The 15520-nt window shown below is 36.2% G+C and overlaps 2 protein-coding genes and 1 non-coding gene across 3 annotated transcripts; all 3 read left to right on the plus strand.

Moving 5' to 3' along the window:
- The first annotated feature begins 447 nt into the window (after nucleotides 1-447).
- LOC120283096 lies at nucleotides 448-554 on the plus strand. The gene has a single exon (XR_005543097.1). It is a non-coding gene; the product is annotated as a small nucleolar RNA R71 (small nucleolar RNA).
- Nucleotides 555-1563: 1009 nt separating this feature from the next.
- LOC120282798 lies at nucleotides 1564-3042 on the plus strand. The gene is made up of 3 exons (XM_039289644.1): nucleotides 1564-1686; nucleotides 1981-2571; nucleotides 2641-3042. Exons 1-3 carry the CDS (start codon nucleotides 1564-1566, stop codon nucleotides 3040-3042), a joined length of 1116 nt encoding a protein of 371 aa, XP_039145578.1.
- Nucleotides 3043-12201: 9159 nt separating this feature from the next.
- On the plus strand, nucleotides 12202-15144 carry LOC120282385 (GDSL esterase/lipase At5g37690). The gene is made up of 6 exons (XM_039289189.1): nucleotides 12202-12512; nucleotides 13525-13652; nucleotides 13766-13892; nucleotides 13982-14091; nucleotides 14282-14531; nucleotides 14649-15144. The coding sequence occupies exons 1-6, from the start codon at nucleotides 12224-12226 to the stop codon at nucleotides 14960-14962; spliced, it is 1218 nt and encodes a 405-aa protein (XP_039145123.1). The 5' UTR covers nucleotides 12202-12223; the 3' UTR covers nucleotides 14963-15144.
- The last annotated feature ends 376 nt before the right edge of the window (nucleotides 15145-15520 follow it).

The following is a 15520-nucleotide window of genomic DNA, read 5'->3' on the forward strand; positions in this document are numbered from 1 at the left end:
AGAAGTTGGGGTGATTTCTCCACCCCGCATTGTAAGTGTTGTTGTACGAGTTATTCTAGAATCGGCGATTCTGCATGACAAAAGCCACCTGTTCAAATTATCCCGTACCCATATCGGCAGAGCTACCAGCCTCACATGAAGGAACCCAACTATCTCCAGACGACCACTAACTGAGGTGATCAATTGTATTGAATCTAATCACTTCATAATGGCTTCAACTTGCGTAGCCAATGTGGTGACAACATCCACTTGGTAAATTCTAGCTGCCTTGACCGGTTTTCTCCTCTCAAAACTCCATTAGTAGGCATTTTTTGCCATTTCTTCAATTAAAGTGTATGCCGCACTTGGTTTCTTGTTACACAATGATCCCCTTAGGTTGCATCGAGCATTTGCTTGGTGGAGATGTTCAGCCCATTATAAAAAATCTGGATTCACATCCATTCCATAATCCCATGAGGTGGGCATTTTCTCAGGATTTCCTTGTATCTTTCCCAAGCATCATACAAAGATTCAGACTCTAGCTGCATAAAGGATGAGATGTCATTCCTCAACATAGTGATCTTTGCTGGAGGAAAATATCTTGTGATAAAGATTTCTGAGGTTTGCTTCCATGTTGTTAATGACCGTTGCGGCAAGGAATTTAGCCAATGTCTGGCCCTTCCTCACAATGTGAATGGAAAGAGTCGAAGGTGAACAGCCTCCTTAGAGATATTATTTGCCTTAAAAGTATTAAAAATCTCAAGGAAACTCCTCAAATGCACATATGGGTCTTCATCTTGAAATCCATCGAACTGATACATTTGTGTACCATCTAAATAAAATTAGGTTTCAATTCGAAATTGTTCGCAGCAATTGGTGGGCAAACAATACTAGACCCCACTCCCTCTAAGTTTGGTCGGGCAAAATCTAAAATACTATGTTGTTCTTTCCCGGCCATATCTTCTTCTTGACCGACTTCCACACTTATCTCCACTGACACTGTTGCAATCAAGTTAATATGTCTAATTCTTCTTCAAAAATTCCTCTTAATTTCTAGATCAGGATTTGCCAATAGAGAAGATGTATTTCCACTGGTCATGCAATCGTGCCAATAACCTATAAGATTGATCAATATAAGCTTAAGGCAGGAAAAAGAATAAAAATGAATGAAAATGCCAATGCTGAGCTTGAACACTTAGCATTTCTTCCATCTTCTCTCATTTGGTAACCAGATTCACTCCTAATTGATTTGAGCTCCCCAATTCTTGTATCATTAACAAACATACCCATAATAGCACCAAATGTATACAAAGATGTGCCAAACGACAAGCAAAAGCATGAATTAAGGGCAAGAAAACATGATATAAATTGAACTCATCACAAATCATTGATGCCGCAGCAGGAGGATCTCTGAGTAACATGTATCCTGAAGAAGAAGAACAATTATTCGAAGATATGGTAAACAATGAATCACACTAGAGTTCAAGAGGGAGACAGCCAAAGATGGTCGGGCTGTATGAGATAGACGCGGATACCGCTTTGGCGGTGAAACTAGATGTGCTCACATGAAAGCTAAATCTACTCATGAGCAATGGTCAGGGTGCCATCTTGAATTCCATGGCCATTTGGTTTTGTGAAACTTGTGGAGGAGGGCATGGAGCATCTCAGTCCCCTATTGTAAGTTCAGCAGTAGCTCCTATGGAACAGGTTGACTATATCGGAGAAGGTCAGAGGAACCAAAATAATCCGTATAGCAGCACCTACAACCAGGGGTGGAGAAACCATCCTAACTTTTCATAAAGTCAAGGTCAGCAGTAGAGGTCTCCTCGAGAATAAAACTACCAATACCAATCCCAACAACTACAGCCAAAAAGGTAGATCTCCAAAGAAGATATTTTGGCCAAGTATATGACTGGTAATGAACTGCTAATGGACGAGTTTGGTATGACATTACGAAACATTCAAGTATCAATCAAGAACTAGGAAAATCAATTTGGACAGTTGGAAAGAGCTAGTACTAAAAGACCTCAAGGAAGCCTCCCAAGCAATACTGAAGCAGACCCAAGGAAGCAGCTTAAGGCTATCTCACTTTGTAGTGGTAAGACCATCAAGGCTCAGGGTCCTATTGTCATGATAGAGAGGGCAACCGTACGGGAAGTCCCTAGTTCTTCACAGGAATCCATAGAGGAGGAAGAGGAAGCAGTTAAGGAAGAACCAAAAGAGTCATCACTAGCTCGACCCACAGTTCAAGAATACAAAACCCAAGTTCCTTACCCTTCCAAGCTGAAAGCTGATAAGGAGGATGTGAAGTTTAACAAATTCATAATCATCTTCAAGCAACTCCATATAAACATTCCCATAGTGGAAGCATTGTCCCAAATGTCAAAGTATACCAAATTTTTGAAAGACTTGCTTACCAATAAGAGGAAGTTGGAAGAGGTTGACACAGTGGCTCTCAACAGGAATTGTTCCTCCATTATGGATAAAAAGATGTCAATAAAGTTGAGAGATCCTGGAAGCTTTGTGATCCCATGTTTGTTAGGTGATGGCGGGGAAGAAAATGCACTCACCGATTCTGGAGCTAGCACAAACGTAATGCCATATACTATATACATGAAACTCGGATTGGGAGAGCTGAAGCCTATAAGAATGACCTTGTAGTTAGCCAGTAGGTCAGTAAGGAGACCACGGGGAATTGTGGAAGATGTGCTTGTAACTATTGAAAAACTTGTCTTCCCCGTAGACTTTGTAATTCTTGATATAGATGAGGATGCAAAGACCCTACTCATTCTTGGACGACCCTTCCTAAATACATCCAAGCCCCTTATCAATTGGAGAGATGGAAAGATAATATTGAACGTGGGAGATGACGAAGTGATGTACCAACTCCCAAGTTCCATGAAGCATTCACTAGACCAAGACGATGAATGTTATTTTACACATGAGCCTGACCTTTCTATGTATGATTTTGTGAAGGATGTATTCATTGTGAACCCTACTCGCGAATATGTGAAGCAGCAGCTTGGGGAAGGACAGATACAACTTGCAAAGCCACGACATTAGAGGAATAATAGAGGAAGTAATGTGAGAGCTGCATCGACAAAAAAGGTGTGGAAGAAGCTACAACCAAAAGAGGAACACACTATTGAGGTAACAAACTCCAGTACTATAAAAACAAGTAATGAAGCAAAGGCTCTGCTACATGTTCCAAGAGACCTAAAGTCATCTTTAGGTAAGAACAAGTATGTCATGCTTGTGACGTAAAACAAGCGCTTCTTGGGAGGCAACCCAAGTAGTTTTCTAGGCTTTAGTTCATTTACTCTTAGTTTTCAATATTATTCATTAGTTAATAAAATACATAAAGTGGTAATTAATATGAAAGTGTGAAATTGGCTCACCCCCACTAAATTTTATGAGCAAAACAAGATTGGGGAATCTAGTAATATCAGCAGGAATTGTTTCCATGCCTCTTTAAAAAGGGAAAATCTTTAGTTTTTCACTGCGAGCATCATAACATGTGTGGTAAAGCCGTTGTACCCATTGTAATGCCCAGGCAGAGAGTCATACTTTTTTAGAAAAATTGAGTGAATCTTTAATGGGCTTACAACACCCATTGTGACTGCCATGGTAACTTATCACGGCCATTCCGTAGAGTGTGCCATGACTTTGGGTTTTCTAGAGGTCTGGTATGGCCTCACCACGCCCGTTGTATGTACGTGGTGAGCACCACCAACCCTAGAATAGCCGTTGCCAACACCTAGAAATTTTTGACCCCTAGCTGAGTTGATGACATCCCCATAATGAGCTTATAACAGTCGTGTTGCCTCGAAGAAACTGATCAAATAAACAACGACCATTTCTTGGTAGTTGTTAACCTCGTTATGAGGAGATATAGGGACGCTGACGGCCGACTATTGGCCATTCTCACTCAAAACTCACTTTCCTCTCTGCCACTTCACTAGAGAACCTTCCCTGATCTTTGTTTACTGATTTTGAGGAGCTTGGTCTTGTCTCTGCTCGATTTAGCACCACATCTACTTGATTTTCACCACAGAAAAACTCTTTCTTTTCGGCCAAACTCGTAAGAACCCTTCCAACCCTTTTAAATCGCGATTTTATAATGTTTAAATGGTATGAAATTGTTTAATGATGCTTGGTGAATGTTTTTATGTAAATTTCCATTGAAATACACCAATATATAGAAATTTTTCACCATGGTTGGGAATCATAATGGTCGTTGTGATAACCGTTATGTTCAAACACTGAACAAGGTGATAGATGATCAACAATGGTGTTGTCCGCCCGTTGTGAGGCCATTATGAGATTTTTTTCCAGCTCATCTCACCTCAGCAACACCTGGCAATGGGAGGAAGATCGTTGTCAGCTGGTCGTTGATCTACTCTATAACACAATGGATGCACCATGGGCATTGTGCGCCCATGGTGGCATTAGCACAGTATACAACTAAGCTACTGAGTTACACAACAGGCCGTTATGTATCTATTATTATCATCCAGAGAGTCATCACGACCTTGGTAATGGGCGTTGTGAGATCGTTATGGTCATATAATGGCCGTGATGTACCCGTTGTGTATCCATCGTCCCTTCTTGCGTTGTATTTTTCATACTCTATTGATTGATTTTTCGTATTCTTTCTGAATTACAAGTTATAGGTCAGAAAAGAACTACCACTGGTCCATAGGTAGAGACCAAGATGAAGAAAAAGAAGATCGAAGAGTCTTTTTCGCCATCAGTACCGCGGTTCAGGGATTCCGAGCACAGAGTCCGCTATAGGAGGCTCATTGATCAAAGGTTTGTTGAAGGTAGGGTCATTTACTTGCAGACTCTAAAGAGGATTGGTCTTACCAATGAGGTACGAGACCTAATTTCTATGCTAGGAGCAATTCTTTGGCATTTGAGAGCCGACTTTCTAAGAACTGACACTAGAGGTGATGAGTTAGTTTGAGCTAGATAGGATGATTATCAGCCTCAGCCACCATAAGACTATGAACTTCCAGATGTTCAGGGTGGAGTACTTGATGTTGTATACAGAGTTCTGGGTAACGATGGACTTGTCGACGTGGAGTACACTCGCATCAAGTCATACTCCCAGCTCCATGTTGGTATGCCGATCCACCTGAGCACTGATCAGGTCTGGACCCAAACATTTCGAGGCCATGAGAAATACGTCTGTAGGACCTCAAAGGAGTCTGCCCTAGGACATCCTGCTATCAAGTACCTCCACGCCATCCTATCTCAGATGTTAACTAGGAGAGGAGATAGCACGGGGGTCGTGAACCTCCATGACTAGTACTTCTTGTAGAGCATGGTAGCTCGGGAGCCGATTCACATCGACCATGCCCTTGCTTACTAGCTACATCATCAAGCACAAGACCCCCACATAGTGACCATATTTCTTGGTCTCTACATTACCAAACTTGCACGGGGCCTGGGTTTGATCGACTGTTGTTTATGTATGCGGCATGTAGGGGGCATGCAGCTGCTCAGAGTCACCACGCTCCAGGCCATGCTCATGATTGAGCAATGGGACACACCTTGCTATTATTGCCACTCCTGCTCCTCCTCCTCCTATGACTACCGCACTGACTACATTAGGTTCATCAGCTCTTGAAGAGTGCCTGACTAGTCTCGAGGAAGGTCAAGTAAGGATCGAGGATCTACTACGACAGATCCTAGCACATCTGCAACGTCAAGACCCCTTGACCACTCCGGTGCCTACATCACCCACTTTTACAGTTCCAGTGGCGCCGAAGTCTCCTCCAGTTTCACCGACACCACCAATACTTCATCAATCATAAACAACACCAGACTTCCCCTGTCGGGTTCCATCTTTTTGATTTTCATGTACCACTTTTGTACTTTTATATTTTAATACATTGTATACTTTATTACAGCAAGGAAAACTTACCTTGCTACTTCTGTACATTCTAATCTTAGCGGATTTTATTTTACAATAGTATATAGTTTTGTTTGCTTTGTATTTAACTACCTTATTTATGTCTCATCAGGGTTTGAGGTGATCGGGTGCTGTTCTGGCCTGCATAATTTATTGCTTGGACAAGGGTAACTTCATCATCTTGGTCGGCCAAACTAAGAAATCAGGGGAGTACTAGTAACCATACACTCTTTAATTTCTTTTCTTTTTTTATAGCACTACACTTGTGCATGCATGCTTTCATTGGGCACAATGTACATCTTTAAATGTGGGGAGGGAGTATATGTTTGCTTTTTCTTTGCATTTTATCAAGAATTTTGTACTATACTATATTATGTTACTATGTTATCTATCTTGTAAAATTTTTTCTTTTGGAGTGCTTGTACCTTATACACACGTTAGTGTTGATCATTTAAGGCATATCACTTACTTGTTTGAGTTTCTTTGGTCTAGGGACATGATATGCTAAATTAGAAACTCTTTTATTCCCTCTCGAGAGTTTGACTGCTCTGCGTGTCTTTACCTTACCTTGTGTTTCACTTAAGTACACCTTGTATCTTATGTTTGTCTAGTGAGTGATGTTTTATAATGGGACACTATCAATACTTACTTTATTTCTCTAGGTTAAGATAGATGTACAATAGAAAGAGGTACCTCCTTTGTAGTGCGTAGTTGCTCCCAACAAGTTGGATACGAAGTGTATGCCCTAGTGAAAGAGAGGGTTACCTCCTGAGAAGTGTGAATGTTACTAACTATATGGAAAAAAAGAGAGAGAAAAGAGAGAAAGGGTAATCATTCATATACAAATTTTTTGTGAAAAGAGTGAGACTGAATAAAACCCCAAAAAGTTTCTTTACACGATCTAGACTATAAGATAGTGGACTAGGAGAACAACACTTTGGAAAGTGCTTTTCGCCGTAGAGTGGACTACTCTTTAGAGGAATAATCATTCTACCTGGTGTTTGATTGTTCCCTCATACTACTGAAACTCAATACCTAGTTACCTAAGTTCAAGTATTTATCATGTATTCTATGTTCATCAGTTTTATTTGCTTAAGGGCAAGTAAACACTTAAGTGTGGGGATATTTGATAAGTGCTAAAGTAACCATATTTTCTATATCATTTACACTAAATTTAGCATGAAATTCTACTTGTTTAGCACCTCATTAATATGACATTTCATTCTTTTTTTTCACAATGACCCTTATCTCTGTTTAAGGAAGAAAGAAGCCAATTCGAGGGTGTTTTGAAGTAAAATGAAGCAAGTTGCTGAATCAAGGCTGTGCCATGACTCACAATGAGCGTTATGGAAACTCATCACACCTGTTGTCTAAACGTACTACTGCCATGATCAAGCCGTGGTAGAATGAACTTACCGAGAGCAACAAAGAAGCCACAACGGCCTCACAATGGGCGTTGTGAAGTCCATAATGACCATTGTCAAGACACATAATGCCCAAAGACCGTGCCAGGATGTGACTTGGAGCAAAAGCAACAACTTACTCACAACGGGCATCACAACACCCATGGTGAGGCTATGGAGGAGCCGATTACTATAAATACTCCAGTATTCTCTAAATTCGGGGAGTCTCTTTTACCAAAGAAGCTAGGACGGCCGGATTTTTGGAGATCTGGGTCACAGGAGATGGTGTTTTTCCCATATTCCAATGGATTCTAGTGGATTTCTCAAGAGAACATCAACGAGCATCATCGGAGAGGATCGCGCGTGACAAACATCTTCAAAGATCATCATCAAAGGGGCGTGAGTGACACACATCATCCGGACAATCTTGGGATCCTCTAATCCCCAACCTTTGGAGAACAATTGGAGGAGTTAGTCTAGGAATACATTTAAATCTTATTTATTCTTTATTTTGGTTTTATGGTTCTCTTGTGCTTTGATGCTTTAGTTGTTATGATCCATAAGAACCTAATTCAAGGGGAATTGTCTATCTAGGTCCCTCGGTTTTTATTTATAAATCTTGATTGACTAATATAAATTGTTCTAGTTTTTGTAAACATTACATGTTCTTATTGCTTATTAATGTTGATGTGGATGAGGAGGATATGCCCTCATGTTGATGACGCCCATGCCATGATAGATCTATGCATGTTCTAAGAGGTTAGGCATAGCTAGGTTTCCAGATTAGGGATTGATTGCCCCTTAGGCTTAGGGTTTGATTGGTCTTTTCTCGTGAGATTGATACACTTGAGGCAAACATAGGAGGCTGGGTGGAAGAAATTCCATCTGAAGTTCTCAGTGATTTAGACTTACACGCCATTGCTTATTAGGAATAGTAGGCCTTAAAATTCCCCCGGTTCAACCTAGAACACAATTGACACTTAACGCCTATCATAATTAATAATCAAGATAACTATAGTACATAGTCTCAACTCCTTCTAAGTGTGTTTAATGACATCTCCAATTGTATTGTTTAATAGTGTTGTACAAGTAAACTAAAGAAAGAGCATAAATGATTAGGCTATTGATTAAGTGAAAAGAAAGTAATAGGAGCCTCTCACCATTCCTGGGGAAATAAGACCCTCGTGTTCACCCATGAGGTATTACACTTGCGGTATCACAGACCAATTGTAGTATTAAGTGCATATATACTTGCATGCTTATATAATTGCATAATTTACACACCCATAGCCCGCCCCTCATTGTCCAATAGCATGTAACACATGGTGAAAATATCGGCTAACGGTTTCTACATATCATAAAAAATTTATTCCAACGACTCTATTTCTCACATTATGTCCAACAACGTGAAGGAAAATGGCCATTTGGTCTTTAACACTTACATGTAAAGTGTTGAATAATAATTCTTTCGTCTTTAATATATCAAATAATCCAAAAAAAATAATGCTTGTCTCATTCTTAGCATTGATATGTTAGCCACATCAGAGCTATGTATAATTCTTGAAATATAATTTTTGCGTTGTTCATCCCTACTGTAGTAAGGCTCTCATGGTAAATTTAGTCTTCTTCCTCTATATACCACATTAAAGCTAAAATACTAACAAACACAATGGAGGCGACTGCTGCATATTGATCTTCAAAATTTGTATCCATATATAAGTCATGTTGTGGTAGTCAATATGTAAGACAAGTATAAATAAATAAATAACGTTTAAAAATATCAGAGAAACAAAGAAGTAAATTTGACACGTATTTCCATTAATAAACCTTATCAACATTTTCTGGTTTAGCATGCATGTCAATTGCTAATAATATCAAAGTTTTCTTTTGTATTTCTTATCTTCTTCATTATTGCAACCTACTTGCAGGTTCCAAAAGTAGAAAAAAAATGATTTGTTGATGTTCTCAAAGTACCTAAATGCAACATGTATTTCCATATTGATCTAATATTTGTTTGTATGCCTCAATGTAACGTGTTGAGCTAACAAGGATGTCATGTAGTATACTAGTGTTTGACTTGTCATCTTCTGTGGCTCATAGAACTCATTCACAGTGTCAATTGTTTTACATCCTCCATCGTTGGTTTCCCACTAATTTTGGCTTCTATCAGACCCACATTCATTAATTGATATATATATATATATATATATAGTAAGCCCACATAACTATCATGGTTGACTTAAGGAAACAATGATAACTGAACCCTAAATTTCACATATCTCATGCAACATGGTCTTTAGATATTAAACAAGTACATAAAACAAGGAAAAAAAATCAATATACCAAAACTCAATCTATCATAACTATCACATAAATCAAGGAAATTATACAAAAGTAATGCAAAATCTTAGCTTACCCATATATTCTTTCTTTACATTTGATAACTGAACCCTAAATTTCACATTAATAGAGAAAAATAAATAAAATAATCCTATGAGAACAAAATTGAAATACCTAAAATGCTTATACTTGTCCACAGTCAAAGATAACAGAAAAATGCAAAAGGCCCCTTTTTTTGGGACTAACAGCAAAGGCAATGGGCAATGTCAGAGAAAATGACAAACTGTTAAAATTGTTTATCCTTTTCTCTTACCTCCTACATTATTAAACATGAGGTTAAATAGTTTATTAGTAACTGAAGTTTCAACACAAACTATTAAGATCAATAATAATCTCAACAAAAGACATAAAATTCGACAACTTGTATGGAAAATATGAAAAACTATTTGAGGTTCATCTGCTTCTCTTTTCACTCAAAACTTAACATTGAGTAGCTCAACTAGTGAGGAATCTATTAAGATTTTAAAAAGAAGAGATTAAGTTTACCTCATCTGCAGTTCGGCTCAATATATTCATTGAATTCCTACTAACAGCATGAGATCTGAGAACTTATATGAGTATTTCAGGTTCATCACTGTCTGTCTCTCCACTCACACCAAATGTTGATGAATATCAAGTAGCTTAAACAGTGAATCTATCAAAATTATGACAGCAGTTAGCTAACCCCACTTCTATATGATTGTCCATTCCTACAGAAACATGAGATTGAATAATTTAAGAGGAAACGGAGGACACGTTGTCAAGGTTTATCTGCATATCTCTTCGCCCACACCAGCTGATTAATCAAAATGAGTACCTCAAACGGTGAATTTATCAAAATTAAGAAATTAAGATATTCACTCCAATAACTGAAATCGATCATAGGGCTTCTCTAATCGATGTTCACAAGGCTTTTCGTCGATCGATGGAGAAAGAGCGAGAGAAAGAGAGATACTGTAGGGAGTGGAGGGCATCATCAATGGTGGAGGTCATCCCCTGATGGTGAGGTCTGAAAGATGTGGTTCTTTGCTTTTGGAGTAGGGAGTGTGGTGAGGTTACTGTAAACAATGTTTTACAGTATTTTAACTCACAACAAAAGTTGATATGAGTTAAAATACTATAAAATGGGGGTCTAGTGTAAAACTTTTCACAAGTAAAAGTTACTTTTACATCAAACGAAACACAAAAAAAAAGTTTCACATGTAAAACTTTTTACATCACACCTACTTACATCGATTTATGGCTAACCAAACAACTCCTAAAAAAAACTTGTATTTTTATTTTTACTTTTTTTTTAAAATTTTCCTCTTCTTAGTCCAGAGATATATATCATATGCCCATATATAAAAAAAAATTACTTTTAAATAATTTAAATAAAAATTTTGTAGTTTTCCAATTACAAGTGAAGAGCCGAGTCATTTTTAAGTAACTTTCTCGTTCATTTATTATATTTAATTATAATGCATTCTAATTTAGCTATTCTTATAAATTAATTTTTTTGCGCTTTATATATTTATATTAATTTTCACTCTCCAAACCATAATATATATAGCTGAAAAATAAAAGAATAATTTTATTCAGCTGATACTAAAATTTGGAAAAATTTTATGTTAATTATTTATTTCGCCTTAATCAATATTGTGAGAAAGAGTTAATGCTTCAATCTTTCATGGTAAGTGAAAGAGTTGCTGTTCTTCTAATGTAAAGGTGGTTGTTAATTAATTTAAATTTTGTGTTAATTTCAAATGATTACTCAATTTTGTTAGTTCATTATTTCCATGTATGATGTCACTCTTTTTTTTAAAAAAAAAAACTAAAATATATCAAATCTCAACTCAAAAATAATACTTAAGATTTCGATTATCAATACGGTTATGTAGTATTATTTTTTATTGCAATTTTATTTACTTTTTCTGCGTGGAACACACTGTCAATTTTTAATTCTTAATCTTTTACATTTTTTCTAACTAAGAAAATATTCATATAAATACACACACAACACACAACTTCATTTTTCTTAACCTTTATCAGGTTCCATCAAGATAAAAGGAATATAAATAAATAAATAAATAAATAAATAAATAAATAAATAAATAATAATAATAATAATAATAATGGAACCAACTTTTGACAGTTGCGGATTGTCAATTAATTAATGTTCTTTGACTAGTTTTGCCAGTAAGTTTCTTGTAGCAACGATTAATTTTCCTCTACTCCACTCCACCAAACAACCATGATCAAACTAAATAAATCTTCATATCAATACATTTCTTTCCTAACATATTTTCTAGGTTTGAGCACAAATTTCTTAAAACAACTTTTTACTCTTCTGCTGCACTAAAAGTGTCAGTTAACCAAACCACCTGATAAATTTCATCAACAACCACAACCACCTTTACATCTTCCCCCCTAAATCACCAAAACCAAAGAAACTTGAAACAAATAGCTAGGCATGACTTCTCACCGCCCAACATATATATAACATCATATTATTGATCATCAAACACATGCATGCAAGTGTTTTTGAGAATTAAGTAGGGCTTTAATGGCTTTGCATGAGGAGAGAAGGATAACTATGAGTGTTATTGTGATGAGTGTTATTATGTGTATTATGAGTACTTGCATTGATGCAAGAATTCATTTGCCAAACTTCATATTAGTAGAAGAAAAACCAGTGACCTTTGTGTTTGGAGATTCATTGACAGATGTAGGGAATAACAATTACCTGCCTTATTCTCTTGCAAAGTCTAATTATCTTTGGTATGGGATTGATTATGAAGGTGGAAAGCCAACGGGAAGATTCACTAATGGCAGAACTATAGGAGACATAATATGTAAGTTATACATACCTCTTTTTCTCTCTTTGTTTTTTCATCAACAAATAGCACTAAGATAGATGACATCCTGTATTATTTGCCGGAGTATAGTAGTGCTAAGATAAGTGATATTGTGTGTATTTTTCTAAAGAGTAGTATCATGATAGGTGACCTCTTGTGTATACTTGCACGTATTATTTGCATATATTTCATATTTATAATTATTTTAATAAAATTTGTATTTATATTTAATTAAATACTTCTTTGGCTCTCTTGATAAGATTTTACAAACATTGCAAATATTTTTAAAAAAAATTATACAATTCTGTTTTAGCAATATATCCTTTGTCTACACCTATTCTTTTGTAATATACATAAATCTATCTCATTTTTTATGTCATATATTTTACGAGTTGTAAATGGATGTTTATTTCCTTGAATTGATAAGATTTAATTGGTTGAGATATTAAATGTTATCAAAATATATTTTCAAACAATATCTCTTATAACTTTTTCCCTTAATCTTTCTTGTCTTATTTGTACTCCCCGTTTTACCTGTACTTATTTCTCTTATATTTTAATTAAAGTGATTTATCCAAAAAAAAATTCTCTCAAAATTTTATTCTTTTTTATAATATAAAAAACCAATTAAATTTGAAATAAAAATATGCATATATATTGAAAACATCTTTGGACAATTAAAGATAAATCACACATTAAGGCACATTTAAAATCCAACTAAGCTTCCGGCTTCTAGTGTAATATATTAACTGGTTGAGTTTCTCCCTTTAGTATTTTGATGATACATAGAACTTTACTTTGTTTTTAAGAATTTTAAGCAATAAAAAACATTGCTCTAGTTGCATGTACACGCACAAAAAAAAGTAATAAAAATAAATAAATAAATAAAAATTCTATATATATGTGCCCCATACATTTATGAAATTGTTAATTAATGCATGCATGAAATCTCATAAATTAACGTGTAATATATACACATATATGTTTGATTGGTAATATATCGATGCAGCCTCAAAGCTTGGGATTGAGTCTCCACCACCTTATCTATCTCTATCTATGAAAGATGATGCTATCCTTCATGGAATCAACTATGCATCAGGCGGAGCAGGCATTCTTAATGAGACTGGAGCTTACTTTGTATGTGTATATATATATATATATTCGTCTTCTTGATTTAATTGTAGTATATTATATGTATACAAGAGTACTTAATTTAAATGATTTTTTTTTATATGATTTGGTACGTGCAGCTCCAGAAACTTTCTTTTGATGATCAAATAACTTGTTTTGAGAAGACCAAGGTTGCAATTGCTGCTAAAATTGGAGACACAGCTGCCGAAAAGCTCAGTAATCTGGCTGTTTATTTCATTGGAATGGGTATAATTAATTTATGAATTTATATATATAATAACATCTTAAAATTATATATATAAGGTGATAAATTAACTTTGTTTAATTATTAACAGGTAGCAATGATTATGTTAACAACTACTTGCAGCCGTTCTTGGCAGATAGCCAATTGACCCATGATGAGTACCTTGACCTCTTGATCTCCACTCTTGATGGACAATTCAAGGTATTAAAATTTTTTTACTTAATTAATTATATACAATATGTATCACTTGCAGAAGGGTGTGTCTCTATAAAAGCTAATAATTGCATATAAACATACATACATATATATATAATGAAATTTTGGTTGGATATATTAATTGAAGTGGTAATTAAATTAACATGTTAAAATTTGCATGATTTTGTATGGGAAGAGACTATATGGTCTAGGAGCTCGGAAGATTGTATTCGATGGATTAGGACCATTGGGTTGCATACCATCTCAGAGAGTGAAGTCCAGAAATGGAGAGTGTTTAACACTTGTTAATCAATATGTGAAGCTGTTCAACAGCCGTGTTCAAAAGCTTCTCACTTCTCTTGACTCCCAACTCTCCGGCAGCCACTTCTCCTTCGCCGACTCGTATTCTATTGTCTTAGATCTCATCGAGAACCCCGGAAAATATGGTATTAGTACAAGAACATTATTTAGAAAAATGCATGCATATATATATGTATATAATGTTTGTGTTTATTTTTATTTTTATTTTTTTTTTGTTTAATGTAATAACAAGTAAATGACAGGGTTTAAGATTGGTAACACATCATGCTGCAATGTGGACAACACTCTTGGAGGGCTTTGCTTGCCAAACACAAAGCTTTGCAGCAATAGGAAAGACTATGTATTTTGGGACGGTTACCACCCAACTGATGCTGCTAATCAAATTATTGCTGATATTCTCTTCTCAAATCCCAGTGCTCAAGTTGCTCCTCCTCCTGCTCCTGCTCCTACTCCTGCTACTACTCATACTCATACTCTTACTCCTACTCCTACTCCTACTCATCATCATAAACCAACTCCAGCAGCAGCACCATCTCCACCAGCTCATCATTCTTAGTTTTAATCATATATATATATATATATATAATATATATGCTTGGATTAAGATCTGGTTTTGGCAAGGAATTATAAAATTGAGAGATGTATTTAATTTGTTCAATCACTATGCAATGGGAATGGGATGTGTTACTGCTTGTTGTGTGTTAACCTCGGATTAATATGAATGTTTGGATTCATGTATGTTTATTATGTGTTTTTCCTTTTGTTTATAGTATGCAGTAACTATATAAAAATCATTGTTAAGAAATAAAATAGAGATAGAACGAGATAATTATGGTTCATTTGGGAATGAAGCCTTATATGGAGGAGATGAGGAGAGGAACGCCCAGTGGTAGTCACCTTTAGTGGATGGGTAAAAGTGTAAGTTTGGTAAAATATGTAGAACAATCCCTCTTCCTGCTCTCTTAACCTTGTCGCTTGACCTTCTCCCTCTTCCTCCCCTTGCCATGGCAAGTGGGGGGCAGAATGCGCCTCCCCCTGTATCGAATCCACCTTCGAAGTCCTGGGCTCAAGTTGCTTCTGCTTCTGATCGTGTGCCTGACCTTTCACCCCTCCA

The sequence above is a fragment of the Dioscorea cayenensis genome, chromosome 18, assembly GCF_009730915.1.
Source record: "Dioscorea cayenensis subsp. rotundata cultivar TDr96_F1 chromosome 18, TDr96_F1_v2_PseudoChromosome.rev07_lg8_w22 25.fasta, whole genome shotgun sequence".
Taxonomy (NCBI): Eukaryota; Viridiplantae; Streptophyta; class Magnoliopsida; order Dioscoreales; family Dioscoreaceae; genus Dioscorea; species Dioscorea cayenensis.